At 39.7% G+C, this 14,908-nt stretch overlaps 1 protein-coding gene across 1 annotated transcript; it reads left to right on the top strand.

The window, feature by feature from the left end:
• lifra (LIF receptor subunit alpha a) lies at positions 1-14,694 on the top strand. The gene is given in 19 exon segments (XM_040050461.1): positions 1-520; positions 4,348-4,567; positions 4,733-4,869; positions 5,187-5,340; positions 5,555-5,833; positions 5,990-6,119; positions 7,025-7,167; positions 7,301-7,449; positions 7,605-7,758; positions 8,009-8,073; positions 8,376-8,423; positions 8,425-8,608; positions 8,843-9,028; positions 9,960-10,061; positions 10,219-10,365; positions 10,544-10,681; positions 10,875-10,968; positions 11,102-11,168; positions 11,317-14,694. Coding segments are annotated over 18 exon segments (2,976 nt in total). The 5' UTR covers positions 1-520; positions 4,348-4,458; the 3' UTR covers positions 12,007-14,694.
• The last annotated feature ends 214 nt before the right edge of the window (positions 14,695-14,908 follow it).

The following is a 14,908-nucleotide window of genomic DNA, read 5'->3' as shown; positions in this document are numbered from 1 at the left end:
TCTGTTGTGTTTTAATCAGTTCTGTTTTCCTTGCTTTTGCAGCAGTTTTCTTTTTTTGTGTGTGTTTTTTGTGCTTTTGACCTATCAAGGCCACTACAGTTAGTAGTATCAGTTAGTAATTGCCAAGTTTTAATAGGTCTCTGTGGACAAACATTTGTCATTTACTATAATCACAGATCAGTTACAATCTACAGCTTGTCAGACGCCGCATGTAAATTCCCAGATGGGCTCTCATGTATACATAGATGTACTGATTCTTGCCATGGACATGCCAGTAACTGTGTTTATGGCGCAGTCCCTAAAGTACCAGTAACTGGAGTACATCTCTCCTGTACTTTGGATTCTTAGAAATGGTAGCTTCATTTGACAGTCAGTCCTGCCTGTGGTATTTTGCGTGGGAGTATACCTGGACAATCTTCATGGCTTTTCAGAGCCTCTTTACGCAGCTGCATATACAGCCGGGAGCAAACTGTGGTGTGGAAAGAGGTGGCAAGCTTGAAGTCACGGTGTTGTCTTTGAGGTGAGTCTGTGCTTTCCTAAAATAGGGTTACTGCAGGCATACAGATGAGGTTTAGGCTTAGTTTTTAAGTAACAACATCCTTGTGGTTTTTGTTGTTTGTGGTCACATTCATCACTGCTCCAAAGACAAGAGCCAGAGCTCAGCAGAGAGGTATTGATTTGTGTGCTGATGTGCATTTTTAGCTATCAGTTTCTTGGATGAGATTTCCCAGAATGTACAGACCCCCCCCAAATGCCCTCACTTCCCATCAGTGCAGCCTGTTTAAAAAGAGAAATTGTTGTTGTTTTTGTCTTGTACCCTGAGGCTCAAAGAATTGTGTTGGGGCTTGTAAAACATTTCAACGTGGTGTGAAAATTTGGAAAAATAATCCTCAAAGAAAGGAGAATGCCCTCTCACGTGGGAAACCACAAAACATGGAATAAAACTGTTGTTTTGGTGCAAGCACAAAAATGTGTAATAGACTGACTCCACTCAGCTGTATTTATATTGAACAGTTCCTCTGAATTTCATGTGAAGTGCACTTTAATGGCAGGAACAAAACAGAAGATTTTTCAACTGCTATAGCCAGCTCTGCAGAAAGTCCCATTAAATAAATCACATTAATACTGCTGGGTTTAGTGTGCTTTTTGAATGCAGAAGAAGCAGCTGCTTAGAAAGGAAAATGCAATTGCTATGCATGCAGAAAGAGCTAGATTGATGACCGCGAGGTTTATTTATTCACGTGTCATGTCTAAATCACAGCCAACAAACAAACATGAAGATATCTGTAACTGCTTTAGGAGTCAAAAGAAAAAAACTGATGTTTAAATCCACTGACTGCTGGTCTACTGTGTAGATTGATGTTCCAGTTAATGACTGCCATAGCCTATAGCTTTAACAAAGAACTGTAGTGTTAAGAAACAAACACAAGGCTTTCAAGATTTGAAGCAGATTATAAATTTGTTCTAATTTATTCCCTCTGCCAGGATAAATAGAATCTTTTTCTTATCTTATTTTGAATCTGTCCTTGACACAAAAGAGTTATGAAATCCAGTAGCTCTCGTACTCTTGTTGTATTTGTTTGCAGTGGGCCACGTCATGAATTAATGAAACAGCCATCTAAAAATATATCAGCATGATGCTGCACGGTCATACTCAATGTCACTATGGAGTACTGATAGGATCACTTATTTGGCAACGAGGCTTAAGGTTTTGGCAGGAATTGTTTGCTCATCTATTTGAAACATGTTACGTTATTGCTGCAAAGGGCTTGGTTGTTTTTCAGAGGCGTATTTTTGTCAAGCTAGAGAGACGTTTGAGGCCTGCCCCAGCCTGTCTCGAGGGAAACCAGATGCACTGCAAATGTCAGTGATGGTTCAACACACAAGAACTGAGATTTATATGCGTACACAACCACATGCAGGTTCATCGGGGTTAAGACTCGATTATTCCGTCCCTGTGCACTGCGACACATTTTGTGTTAAATTATCTAACTTTAAGAAGAAAATCAGGCACCCAATGTACATCATACATGAGTCACGACTTAAAGTTTATGTTTGCAAATATTTTTATGTATTTAATCATATTTTAAAGGGGGTGCAAAAAATATTTTTGTTCTCACATGTTGTGAAATGATAAATGCCTGTCTCATTCTTCTTAAGCTGCTTCTGCCAGACAAACTGGCGGTTTTATCTAGCAGAATGAAGAAGCTGTTTGCTGTAGAGCTATCTAGAATACCAATTTATGTACTTGCATATTTGATAGCAATCTACAATAAGCTTTGGTCAGTGGGTGGAAAGATTCATGTCTGATTAGCTGAGAAAAAGAAAATCGTCACTCAAAGACAAATTTAGAAGCAGCAGAATGTGTCATACTCTGCAGCGCAGGCCTGTGTCTGCTCTGAGCCTGGTAGAGTGCAATGGGGATGTGAACATCACTCTTGATGACAGCACTGCTGTCAATTTTTCAATAGGGACTAGGAACGCTTGCCAGATCTATTAACAAAGCTGCTAAGTTGGCAACAGTGAAGTCCTATAAGTTACAGGGAGGTCAGGGGTCAAACTGAAATGTAATGTATTACACAATTTAACAAAAAAATAAAAAAGTAGAATTCAAAATCCCAAAAAGTTGCAGAGTATTTGAGTGCAGCTGTGGTTTACCATAACAGCTGTGAACGATTTGTGTGGTTTTAGAGGGCAGCCAAACAGACGGTGAGCAGGCCGAGGTGGTACAGATTTTTGACTGGCAGTACCTGTGGAAGGAGTTTTGTTGACATTAGAATTGAATACACTCTGACATTCCATTTAGTGAAAATAAATGTTTGGGTTGATATTTCCTTGGAAAAGAAAGCTCTGCGTGGTTGTACAAGTTATCTTCAGCTCGATCTACATTGCTGCCAGCTGCCTTTACATGCAAGTGTGTCTACTCAGCTTACATTACTTTCAATTAACCCAAGTCCTGGTAGGAATAGTTAAATGTGCTCGTCTATCATAGACTGTATATAAAAGTTGGACATAGGTTGGAGGTCTGTCTGTTTGTATAGAGATGAATGGAAAAATGACCCGTTGGCTCATTTTATCCATGATCTCAGTAAATACCTCCCCAGTGGTTTTATAGTCTCAGCCCCTAGTTTAAAGTTTTATTTAATACAACCTAAAGATCATTTATTAAATTGTTAGAATAAAAAAGGGGATAAAGCAGGGCGTACTTTAGGGTGGACCTGCTTTCTGATTCATAACTCACTTTGTGTGAGCACACATTGGCCCACAGTGGCTAAGTCGTAATGCCCACAAAGCTCAGCTCAAAGCCTCAAGACAGGACTAACTGGTAATGTTGCCATAGCTACATCAATCTTTTATATTGCACAATGATTTTAGTCAATGGCTTTAATCTGTAGGGTCAAGCAATGCAAGATTATATGTAGAGCACCTGTTAAATGCACAGAAAGTTCCAGCTGCATGGCATACATGTTCTTGTCTTGTCTGACCCACAGCTGTGGGGCTGTATGGTGCTGTGGATAACGTGTGCAAAAGATCCTCATTTCGAAACCGGGAGGAGACACAGAGTCAGCCTTGGGGCGTTCAAAGCTAGTATACTGGTAGTGCCGGTTCCAAGCCTGGGTAAGTGGGAGGTTTGTGTCAGGAAGGGCGTCAGGCATAAAGTCTGTGCCAAATCAAACATGCAGATACGTCCGGCAGCCAAAAGAACCTGCAATGCTGGTGCCACAGTTGTCTTTGTATCCAGTTTGCCTGTATCTTTCTGATTGTTCATAAGTCCGGTTGATAGGAGCAGTGTTAAATCAAAACCCTCCAAAACGGCTTAGAAAAAATAAAAAACTAGGACCTTTAAGAGGAGGACAAGTACAGGATAACCCAAATACCAGGAACAGGAGGATTTTCATAACCAGTGTGTGTGATGTGTGTGCTTAAACAGCTGCCACGGCGAAGTTTTTGGGGTTTTTTTTCTCCTTACGGTTGACTTTTCTTGGCAGTTGTACATCTGGCTTTGGCAAGAAGTAACATAAGAATGGCAGCTTGCAGTGAGGTATTGCAAAAATTGAAGTCAGTTCAACACATTGGTCCCCAGTGAACCCAGCAGTGACAGAAACAAACCTAAAGAACATTTCTTAAAAACACTGTGCGTGCCAGAATATTTTCATGGAAAAAACATTATGTTTACATGACTTCAACCCAGACAGCTTCACAGTGTCCCCAAGTAACTCCCGGTCATTAGCATTATTTTTTTTTTTCACAGCCAGGCTGTTATTTTCTTTTTTTTAATAATATCTATGTTTTTACATGATATATTTATCGTTGTTTTGAACTCTGTGCTTCTGGGTTTTTCCACAGGCCTTCCTCTGTATAGGTTTTGCCTCTCAGGATGTTTTAACACGGTAGTGTAGTGAAGAGGACCATCACTTCATCAGGATCTGTAAGCGGACGCTTGGCCAGTAGATAAAAATGGCTCACTTAAGTCTCACTCCCACCTCAAAGCTTATTAGCAGTGGCTTTGTCTGGCTCCTGTGGATTGTCCTGGGGTTTTCGACTTCACACACTCATGCAGATACTGGTAAGAACTGAAACACGTGAAGGAAACCTTAACTTTAATAAATCGGATATTCTGCTCTGCTGAATTCATCTAATGTTGAAGGTTTCTTTAATTCTAAGAAGCCATTTAGAGTTAAACTGTGTGTCCTATAATCACTAAACCCTGATGGAATTTTTTCCCCCCCAGGCCTTACAGTACCTCAGCGGGTGACGCTGTCTCCTAACTGGTACACACAGGAACTCTCCATATCCTGGTTGGGAGGAGGCGCGACGACCTTTGACCTCATCATTCTAAGAACTGAATTCAATGAAACTGTCTTCTATGTAAGAGCACTTCATTTTCTATGAACTTGTTTTGTCATGGGATTTTAAAGCAATTGTAGTAATTATGAGTGTAGGAAGATGTGCTGTACTGGTAACATTGTTTTGAAAATCATCTTTGGTATTTGTATAGTATTTTTTTTTTTTTCTTTTCAAAAGGGAATCGTTATCTTGTGCTGCATATTTTCCTGTAGTGATTGCTTTGATTTTACGTAAACTTTAGGTTTTGTGGGCACTAAGTAGGTGATTTCTTCTCTATGACAGTCGCAATATTTCACCAGTTACTTGTTTTAACTGTGCATTCTGTGTATGTTCTGTAGGAGACAGTCTCTCCGACAGTGAATAAGGTGAGTGGTCTGCACCAGTGGACGTGGACTTCAGTTAACCCCCTGGAGTGTACCTCCCTGTCAGTCAAAATCCGCTCAAGAGATGGGCACACTACAAGCGGATGGAGTCAGACTGAGACACTTCAAGGTCAGTGGCACGGATGTATATTATAGACCATCAGTAATTAGTTAAAACCTAAGTACCCAGTTAGTATCCTGTTGGCATGTTCTCATTAAGGCCTCATTCTTTTAAAATGTATACCTCCTGAAATATTTGCCTTGTGCATATCCGTGTCTTTTTACACCTTACTACTCTCTTAACTCAATTTTTTTATTCTCTCTCGATCTGTTTTCTATTTCAGGAAATGATCACCCCAATAGTGAGCAGAGAGTTAAGGTACTTCCCCAGGACAAAGTTTTACCTGTGGGGGCCAACATCACCTTCTGTTGCATTTTGGATGAAAGGATGGTCTTGGATAAGATAAAGTACGACGGGAACACCACGAGCGTGACACGACTGAGCAGGCGGACCTATTCCACTACAGTGTTTAATCTGGTGGCCTCTCGCCAGTCAGGGAGCAACATGCTTTGTTTGCCAGAAGACAGGGAAAAACTGTATGGAGCAGTTGTGTTTGTTGGATGTAAGATAAACACGTTTGAAATATGTTTAGATCTAATCTGGGTTAATGTTTTGGGCATGGCAGAAAAATGCATTCATTTATATCTTTTAATATTTACGACTCTAAAAATGTGACTGAGATTTTTTTTTTTTTTTATTTTTTTGCCCATATCCCCAGATCCACCACTGCCCACTGATTTTAAATGTGAGACTCATGACTTAAGATCAGCTGTGTGCCAGTGGGGTAAAGGACGAGACACTCACTTGTATGGCAGTCAACGAGGAACTCGCTACTTTGTGAACAACAGGTACGCAGTCTCACTCACAAAAGGGAACAGTAGAACTGTACAATCACTCATTCACAGAAAACATCTGCAGGTTCTAGAATACATGGACATTACAGGGAACCTTTACCTGTATTTTTCAAACAATCCTACATCCGTCCAAACCTGTCCAAACCGCATGTTGGATGTTTCTTTTTTGCCACCTAAAGCTTTTTATCCAGTGTGAGCACAAAAATGATTTGTCCGGTAGGTCACAGAAGCAAAAGGGTCCAACTGCAGTGCCTTAAACCTCTCTCCTCAGGCAAGAATAACATATATATAAAATGTACATGTGTGCTGCTCATCAACTAGCATTACCTGCATGATTATAGGCAGAACTTTTTCAGTGAAGAGCTGCGATGATGCTCTCCACAGTACCGTGCCAGCAGTTTTCTTCCAGATAAAAATGCTATGAACCCAGGATGGAAAGAAAACAGAAGATTGTTTTAAAAAATTAGATGTGAAAGCCCTTTCAGCTTTTATGTCCAAGACTTTGCTTTTAGCCATCATCGGGTCACACTTAGTTTGTATTTGAACAATGTGTTTATATTATTTATGACAGTTCCTCTGCCTTTCTCTAAAAATCCTGTTTTTTGTACGGGAAAAAAAAAAACTACTGGGAGAGGAAGACGAGAAATATAAAACACTTAGGCAAAGAGACCACTTGCCTCTGTGAGTCCATTTGATAGCAGATTGGCACACTTCCAAGCCTTTTACAGGAATAGCTTGAACGCTGGCCAAAATGTTTTTCATCCTGTGCCTTTTCTATATGTTAGAAAGACAATTTGAAGTGATTACATTTTATTGTGAATTGCTATACTTACAGCAAATCTAATTTTTTGTGCCTTTTTTTTGTGTGTGTTTTTTTTTTTTTTTTTTTTTTTTTTTAGGGACTGCAGTGAGGTCAACCAAGATGTGGGACAGAAAGAAGCAACCTGTACTTTAGACACATGGGAGGGTAACTGGACACTGGTAGCTAAGAATCTTCTCGGTCAGTACAGCCTCACGGACACTGCTGAACTCAGTCACAGAGGTAGGTGGCTCAACCTTAGCTTCTCACCATCACTGCATATACTCTTCTGGTAAAACAGACATATAGAAATCAAAAATATATAAAAAATACTTTTTTCCTTTTCTGATGTTGTTGAATCTTTCTTCCTCCTCAGTGTGTCCAGTGGCGCCAGATCTGCTGAGCATCGTTGCCGATGCCTGGAATGCCTCTTTGTCGTGGCGTTGGAAGTACGACAGTTATTCTTCCTTGGCACTTGTCTGCCAGGTTGAGATCACTGCAACAGAGGACGAAAAACTAATAAAGGTGAGAAGTCTGCGCTTGTGTATGTTGTGCAATATGCCAGACATCATCACTTTGATTCTTCTAGGACTGCTTCCTACCACATTGCCCTCAAGAAATGCGAGGTCATGTAGGATGTTTTCTCATTCGTACTTATAAAATCGAATGTCTGTTTCCAGCGTGTTTTCTCTGGTGTGGGTCTGAGGTCTGTGTTTCTGTCGGACCTGTATCCTGATGAGCACTACAGTGTTAAAGTCTGCTGCGGTGCCCAGCAGAATTTCTGGAAGTGGGGAAACTGGAGCAAACTGTCTTCCTTCAAAACTAAAACCTATGGTAAATTATTTATTTGTGGTATTGCTTATTTTGGCAGAATTAGGGATGCAAGTGTTTATTATTTCCTAATTTTATCAATCAGTAATTTTTTAGTGATTAATTGTTGGGTGTCTGCCTGAATTAATTCAACTTTAAGGAAATCTAGGAAGTAAATTTGTTGCTAAATACTGGATATTTGAAGTCTTCATTTCTATAGGACTAGAGTCTCTGAAATGTAACATAACGTTTGTATGTTTTTGACTTTTCTCAGTTCCCGATACCCCAGATGCTTGGATATGGTTGAACACAGATAACACCGGGAAGGTTGTTTGGAAGGTAATGTGTTGTTTGTTTTTTTTTTTTTTTTTTTTGTTTTTTTCTTCTTCATCTTTGACTTGAGCTGTTTTACATTTACATGGTCATTTTAGACAATTTGCTTTATGCATGTATAATTGGGAAGAGCACAGATTCATCATGTTGACTACAGCTATAATTCACAGACAAGTAACATGTGCATTTTCATTCGTTATCCCGTTTCGTTTTACCACTTTGACACAGGTCACTGTTTAACGTACCATGAAATGTACCCCAATAAGAAGAAAGCGATTTAATATAATTTCTTTCCTGATCTCCTTTAGCCTCTAACACGAAGACAGAGCCACGGTAAACTGACACAATATGAAGTTTTCCTTTGGAGTCCCTGAAGAAAATCGAGCACTTGCGCCGGCTGTAACCTTGCCACCGAATAATTGGTCCATGCCAGTCAACCTCACAGAAATCGCTTTCTTCAGCAATAACGGCAGCGTCGTAGCAAAAGTCACTGCAAGGAATGATGCGGGATCTTCTCCACCTGCAAGAGTACATTTGACAAGTATGTGAAAGTGGAGGGAGAGTGTGTGTGAGATGTTTATCTTATATTTCAACAGCACACTTGACCTAATGTGACATTGCTGGCAGCTTCTAAGGAGAACTTTCTGGTGTTTTAGCATCTGCTTTCACTCGTATAACATGCGTCGTTGTTGAAACCCTAAAGTAGCACTCTGTTGTGTAGAAACAGTGAATAGATGTGGCTTCTACATTGCTAAGCTTGTTTTCATCCTTCCAGGTGTGGAACCTCTTGCTGCGCCCAGGATAGTTTATACAGACCAAGGTTTTCCCCTGTTCTGGGAAAACAATGCCAATGCCACCTGTGGATATGTGGTAGAGTGGCTTGATGCCTTCTGCCCACAAGACTGCCCTGTAGAGTGGATTAAGTTGCCTGCTGGAACCACTAATGTTTCCATTGAGTCAGGTATGCAACAACTGTCAGTCTGTGAAAACGGAGCATTGATTTCAGTGGATTTTAGCACTGTGCTGTATGTGTTTTGATTGTTGGTACAAACTTTGTTGTCTTTCTGTTAGTATTATTCTTGACTGTGTATAGTAATTTCAGGTCTTTTCAGACACGGAATAGATAATATTGCTGTTTTCTAGTTTTCAGAGATGAGCCATTTTTATACTAACGTTCCTCATAGCTCCATTCAAAACAGCCAACAGCATTGATTGAAGGAGGCAAAATTACTAACAGTATTACTACAGTGTTACTACAGTATTATGTGTTGGCAATTATTAAAGTCTAACTGTATGTAATTGCTCACCTGATTGAAGTGAATTACACATCAAGTGTTTGCTTGCAATCAATCTCGTCTCTGTGTCTCTTGCAGGATAATTTGTTAAAGTTACTGCTCTTGTGCTAGATACACAACTCTCAATGTTTGTTACTGATGGATTCAGGAAGCTGCAACTATGTGATGAATTGTTAACTTGCTAATCTGACCTGTCACTGGTACTGTGACTGAAAGCATGTATCTCGTGGCAAAGGTTTGTTTAGGCATTCTCCAAAACATTGATATGTTTTAATGAGCTGGGAAACTCAAGATGTTGGAGGGACACCCGTGCAGTTGCAGTCTTGTGACTGCAAGTAGTCACTCTTGTGCTAAAAATGTTTGCGTAAAATGTGCTTGGCTCGAGGTTTATGGAAAAGTGGTCAGAGCGTGCATTCTGATATGGAGCGGTCACATTCAGATTAACAGGAGAGAGTACGCGTCAGAAAGAGGTTTAAGATATTAATACGATTTTCAGCTTACAACAACCTCAGTTACCTCAAATAACTCCACTGAAAAGGGCTGTCGAATTTTAAATTGTGTTGCATAACACACAATAATCTGTTTCTCTGTCATCAGCTACGTTCCAGCCAGGTGTGAGATACAACTTGTCCTTGTACAGCTGCTCCTCAGATGCCAGGGAACTGTTGAAGCGCTGGCAGGGATACACGCAGGAGCTGGGTAGGGATACCGCTGCACACTGAAAGCTTATCTTTAAAAAAACAAACAAACAAGCAAATAAACAAAAAAAATGGCGCTGTGTGTTTTAATCGCGGACAACTTTTCTCCTTCTCGCCATGCTCCTCCAACCTTTTCCCGCCTTTTGTGGTTTCCACAGTCCCTTCTGTTGCTTTGACTCTGTCAGCCAGTCAGCAGAACGCTGATATTCTTCTCACCTGGAAAGAGATTCCACTGGTGAACAGAAGAGGCTTCCTCCTGGGCTACAATATTTACAACAGCACTAGTTACCAGTTCAAACTACTAGGTATATTTATGATTCTCCTCCTGTTTAACCAATAAAACTGTTACAGTACGATACTTTAAAAGGACAAAGATCATGAATAATTATGATTTTGCAGTTCATCACAATGTGTGCATTTTGCTTCTGGTTAATACTTTTCTTCTTCTTTTCTCTCCTTACTCGTTCATTACCCTTTGAACAGAGAATGTGTCTGATCCAGAAACGATGAGCTACACAGCAAAGGGTTTCACTAAGGGGACCTTCAAATTTACTGTCAAGGCCTACACTGCAGCAGGGGAGAACACAGGCACCACTGCCACTGTAACAATAGAGCCCTACAGTACGTAAATATCTAGTTTTATTTATTATGTCAGTCTGTCAGCATTATTAAAGATTCTCATGTATGATGCATGCATTTATGTGTGTATGTGTGTATGTATGTATATATGTATCGATAGATAGCGTAATTTGTACTTAGATGTAGGTAAATTGGTAGTGTAGCATTTCTAATACTCTTTGTCCTATCCTGACAGCTGATTGGCTCATCTTGGAGATCTTGACTTCTTTGGGGCTTGTAACTTTATTACTGGCCATCGTCACTTTCACTTGCTACAAGAAAAGGAAGTGGTAAGACTGTTGTGCTGCTATTTTTGCTAGTCTTTGCAGAGCATCTTTTTTTTTTTTTTTTTTTTTTTTTTTTTAATTATTATTCGGGCACTTGATATTCTAAATGTTAAAATTAAAATTCTGCTCCTACCAGGGTAAAGAAGGCATTCTATCCAGATATTCCAGAGCCCAAGCTTCCCAGTGATTGGCCCAGGACACGGGTACAGTATTAGCTTAATCCAGTATGATCCTTAGAAACTTCCTTGTGCTTCCTTTGTGATTACAAAAGCTCATTCCCTGTTTTTTACGTGTTATTTTTTTTATGCTGTCTTGTGAAACAATATTTAACTGACTCTTTGTCTCTTTCAGGGTCCGTTGGACGTGAAGCCATCTCCCCACAGCATGGTGTGTGTTGTAGAAACACCTGAGTATGATTGTATTAAAGATATGCTTGTTGCCATTCCTGAGGAAGATGAGGATGATGCAGGGCAGGGAATAGGAGATGAATCAGTTGACACAGATGAACCAACGTCATTACGCTACTATAACCAAATGGTAGACGAGCGTCCCATAAGGCCACGTTTCCCAGACTCGTCTGCTTCTTCTATATCGTCTATGAGTTCAGCTCACACCGATGTGACATACACAGGGATCCAGACCTCAGGGTCTTCTTTGGTCCTCCAGCTGGATCCACAGGGTTCTTCCGAGTGCCACCAACCCCAGCTTGATCGGTCGGTCAGCTATGGAGGAGGAGGCTATCGACCTCAGATGCAACCTAGAGCCCCAAGTGATGACATGGACCTGCCTTCACCCGAGTCTTTCCTAGAGCCACAGGCTGCCTGTTCTGGGGGCTACAAGCCCCAGGGCTCCTGGCAGTTGGACTCCCCCGTGGATGCTGCAGAAATGGGCAGCCTGGCACCTTCACTGGGATCCCCTACCTCTGTTGCTTCCACTCAATTCCTTCTCCCGGATGGAGAGGAGAATACAGGGGAGAAACGACAGCTGTCGTCTTCAGCAGCATCCTGGCTCACAAACCTGCTGTCATCAACAAAACCATGAGATCATCTCTCTCTCAGTACTAGTCGCCAGGTCAGGGGGTTTAATGTGAAACTATTTTCATCATTACTGTTACCAGTGTCATGTATCGCAAGGCTAAGCCACATAGTCTAGCTAAATATCCCTTCTGATGTAGCACTACATGATTGTTGCATTTCGACAGCAGCAGTTAATAAGTCATTTTTTGACGTTTATGCCAAACACGTAGAAATGTGTCTTGTTATTTTCTCGTCCTTGGATTATGAATATAAATCTGTATATTTATAAATCAAAACATTTCTATCATGGCAGCAAAACTCCTCAAATGATTTGTTCATACCTCTCCTCTTTCTACCATACTATATATGCACCCTCTGGAGACCCGGTGTCTGATCTGTGACTTTGTGTGATGGGCATTTCCAAATGGCATTTCCTGTGTTTAGTGTGCTTACCTTTCTTTCTTCCTTTCTTTCTTTTGGTGATGTAAGCTTTACTACACTACAGAGAAAAACTGAATGCAACACAGCTTCAAACTTTATAATGGCACCTGAAAATACTTTATAAATACCTTTAGAAAAGGAGCAGTTTTAATTGTTCATGTCTTCTGCTGTTCCACCATTGGTTTAATCTTACCTGCTTTGAGACAGCTACAGGACTGAAGCTCAAGTCCTCTCACATGTGATTTACAGTTCACAAATAACTGTTGAAACAGGGAGATATCAGTGGAACTATGCACTTATTGATGAGAATCATCTTTAGTTTACACAGATGTGGGTGTGGTGCTTTGTATTATGGTCTGGAAATATATGGGTGATAAACCCATCGGATATACACTGTTATAAGCTAAAAACATGAATACAAAGTGATGTATTATAATGAACAAACACACTAATATGTAATGTTTTCTTGCCTTCTGTTTTGACTTCATTACCAGTAGAATTTATTTTTATTTTTTTATTTGGTTTTTTTGGGGGTTTTTTTGCCACGAAACGGATTTCACGGTCAGGCTGATACTTGTATTATCCTCCGAGATGATGATTGATATTATACATTTTTAACTGATGCGAGTTAGTTGGGTGGGTAATCAACGTTTTCAAAATTCAACGCTTCCAATGATTTGCACCATCAAATTTCACACATTGCCTTATTACTCCTAAATGTTGCTGTTAACAATGTCTTACGCTAATGTGATTCAGAATTGACTGAAAGTGCACTGTATTTCAGTATCTGGATCCCACCCACACTTTAGTTTAATGTACAGGAGATGTCATTTGTCATCAGTTTTAGTGAGTGCTATGGCTTCTCGGTGTGTCGGTGTGGATTGCGAAGATTTCTTTGGTTTCTTTAGAGAGTTCTGCACAAGAACTTGATATCATTTTGGTAGGCTGTGTTTATGTGTTTACTGTCTTTTGGTCTGCAGTACATTTAAACAAATGTTTTATAATAATATATATATATGCTGCCTTTTAAATTCTATGGTTAGATAAAGGGACCAAAGGAGAGAAATGATAGATAATGACTAGAAATGGTCATTGAATACAAATGAGTATAGAAAGCTTATAATTTGACACAATAAGCAAGATGTATTGTTTTCTTTTCTTCTTTTAGAGTCAGGCCAGGGCTTGCCCGCACGGCAGATGTGGTCTGTTGTTTCTCAGTGCCTCCAGCCAACAAGCTTTAAGCAAACCTACTGTGATGTGAATCATGACGTAAACGAACTTTAACTCTGTCTTCACAGACGAACTGATAACAGGCAGGCAGTCAGTCCTCTTTGACTACTGAGAAAATTGTATCCCCCCTTTCTTTCTCTCGGAAAACTGCTCTGAATTTTGATTTATGAGGCGACAGCTTGCATCAGTACTGAATAAGCCACTTTCAGTATAGGAGATCATAATCTTCCAAGATTATTTTAAAGAGGGGATGTAACTCTGAGTATTTAAACATGGCTGCATATTCTGTTCCTTCGAAGCTTGCTTTTTTTTTTTTTTTTTTAAACAAGCAGTGCTTCGAAGGTTATAAGTTACAGTGTGTTACAGGATTTATGTTGATTTTGATCAACAGACTGGCACCTTTTTATTGTCCTGGAAATCTTATTATTAATGCAACAAACTGTACATAAGTGTGATTTTCTGTTTTCCCCTTACTTTCTTGCAATACAAAATCTCCTGATGTTTTATATAAAATGGCATTATATTCCCTCTATTTAGTTAATGAGAGGAAAATTCAAACAGAGTCAGATTTGAAATATATATTTGTTGTATATAAAGTGAATAAGAATTGTGATCCTGTTTTTTCTTTTTCTTTTCTTTTCTTTTTTTTAAGCTTACTCCGCTTTGCATTGCTATCTTACCATAGGAGATTCGCTTTGCCAGACAAAGTGTATGTGAGGCTAGAGATCTCTTCATTGCAGCTGCAGACGAGCAATTTTTCTTTAAAGTTTCCGCTGTTTTCTGAGGTTCATCTTCATTTTTAATGAGTGTTTACACTGTAGAATTTTTGAATATGTGCTTTGTATACCAGTGTAAACTTGCTGCTTTACACATCTTCCTCGCTGGCCTCGGATGTCTTTGTGAAATTGATGCATGCTATCTAAAATATCACAACAAAACAGTGGCTTGTAAACTCCTCGTTTATGTTGCCATATGGCTTGGAAACTAACACTTAGTGTTCTGCATGACAACAGGACTGAAAGTATTGTGCATTTAAAAAAAGTACCTTATTTCAGGAAATTGTTCTTAAATTCGTGATATCTAGCAGATTATTTTATCCGTTCATTTTATTGAATGAAAACACTACATTTTGTCCGAGTGGAAAAAATAAATGTTAACACTACTAACACAAAATGGTATACTATTTGTTTCAATGCAATAAAATGACTTGTCTGGCTGTTAGTTTGTCGGCGTGGTTCTTTTTTTCCATATTTTTT

Source organism: Simochromis diagramma, unplaced genomic scaffold, assembly GCF_900408965.1.
Source record: "Simochromis diagramma unplaced genomic scaffold, fSimDia1.1 OVJJ01000131.1, whole genome shotgun sequence".
NCBI classification, from domain to species: Eukaryota; Metazoa; Chordata; class Actinopteri; order Cichliformes; family Cichlidae; genus Simochromis; species Simochromis diagramma.
The sequence above is the reverse complement of the archived record's forward strand: the minus strand, read 5'-3'. Positions and strand labels throughout refer to the sequence as shown.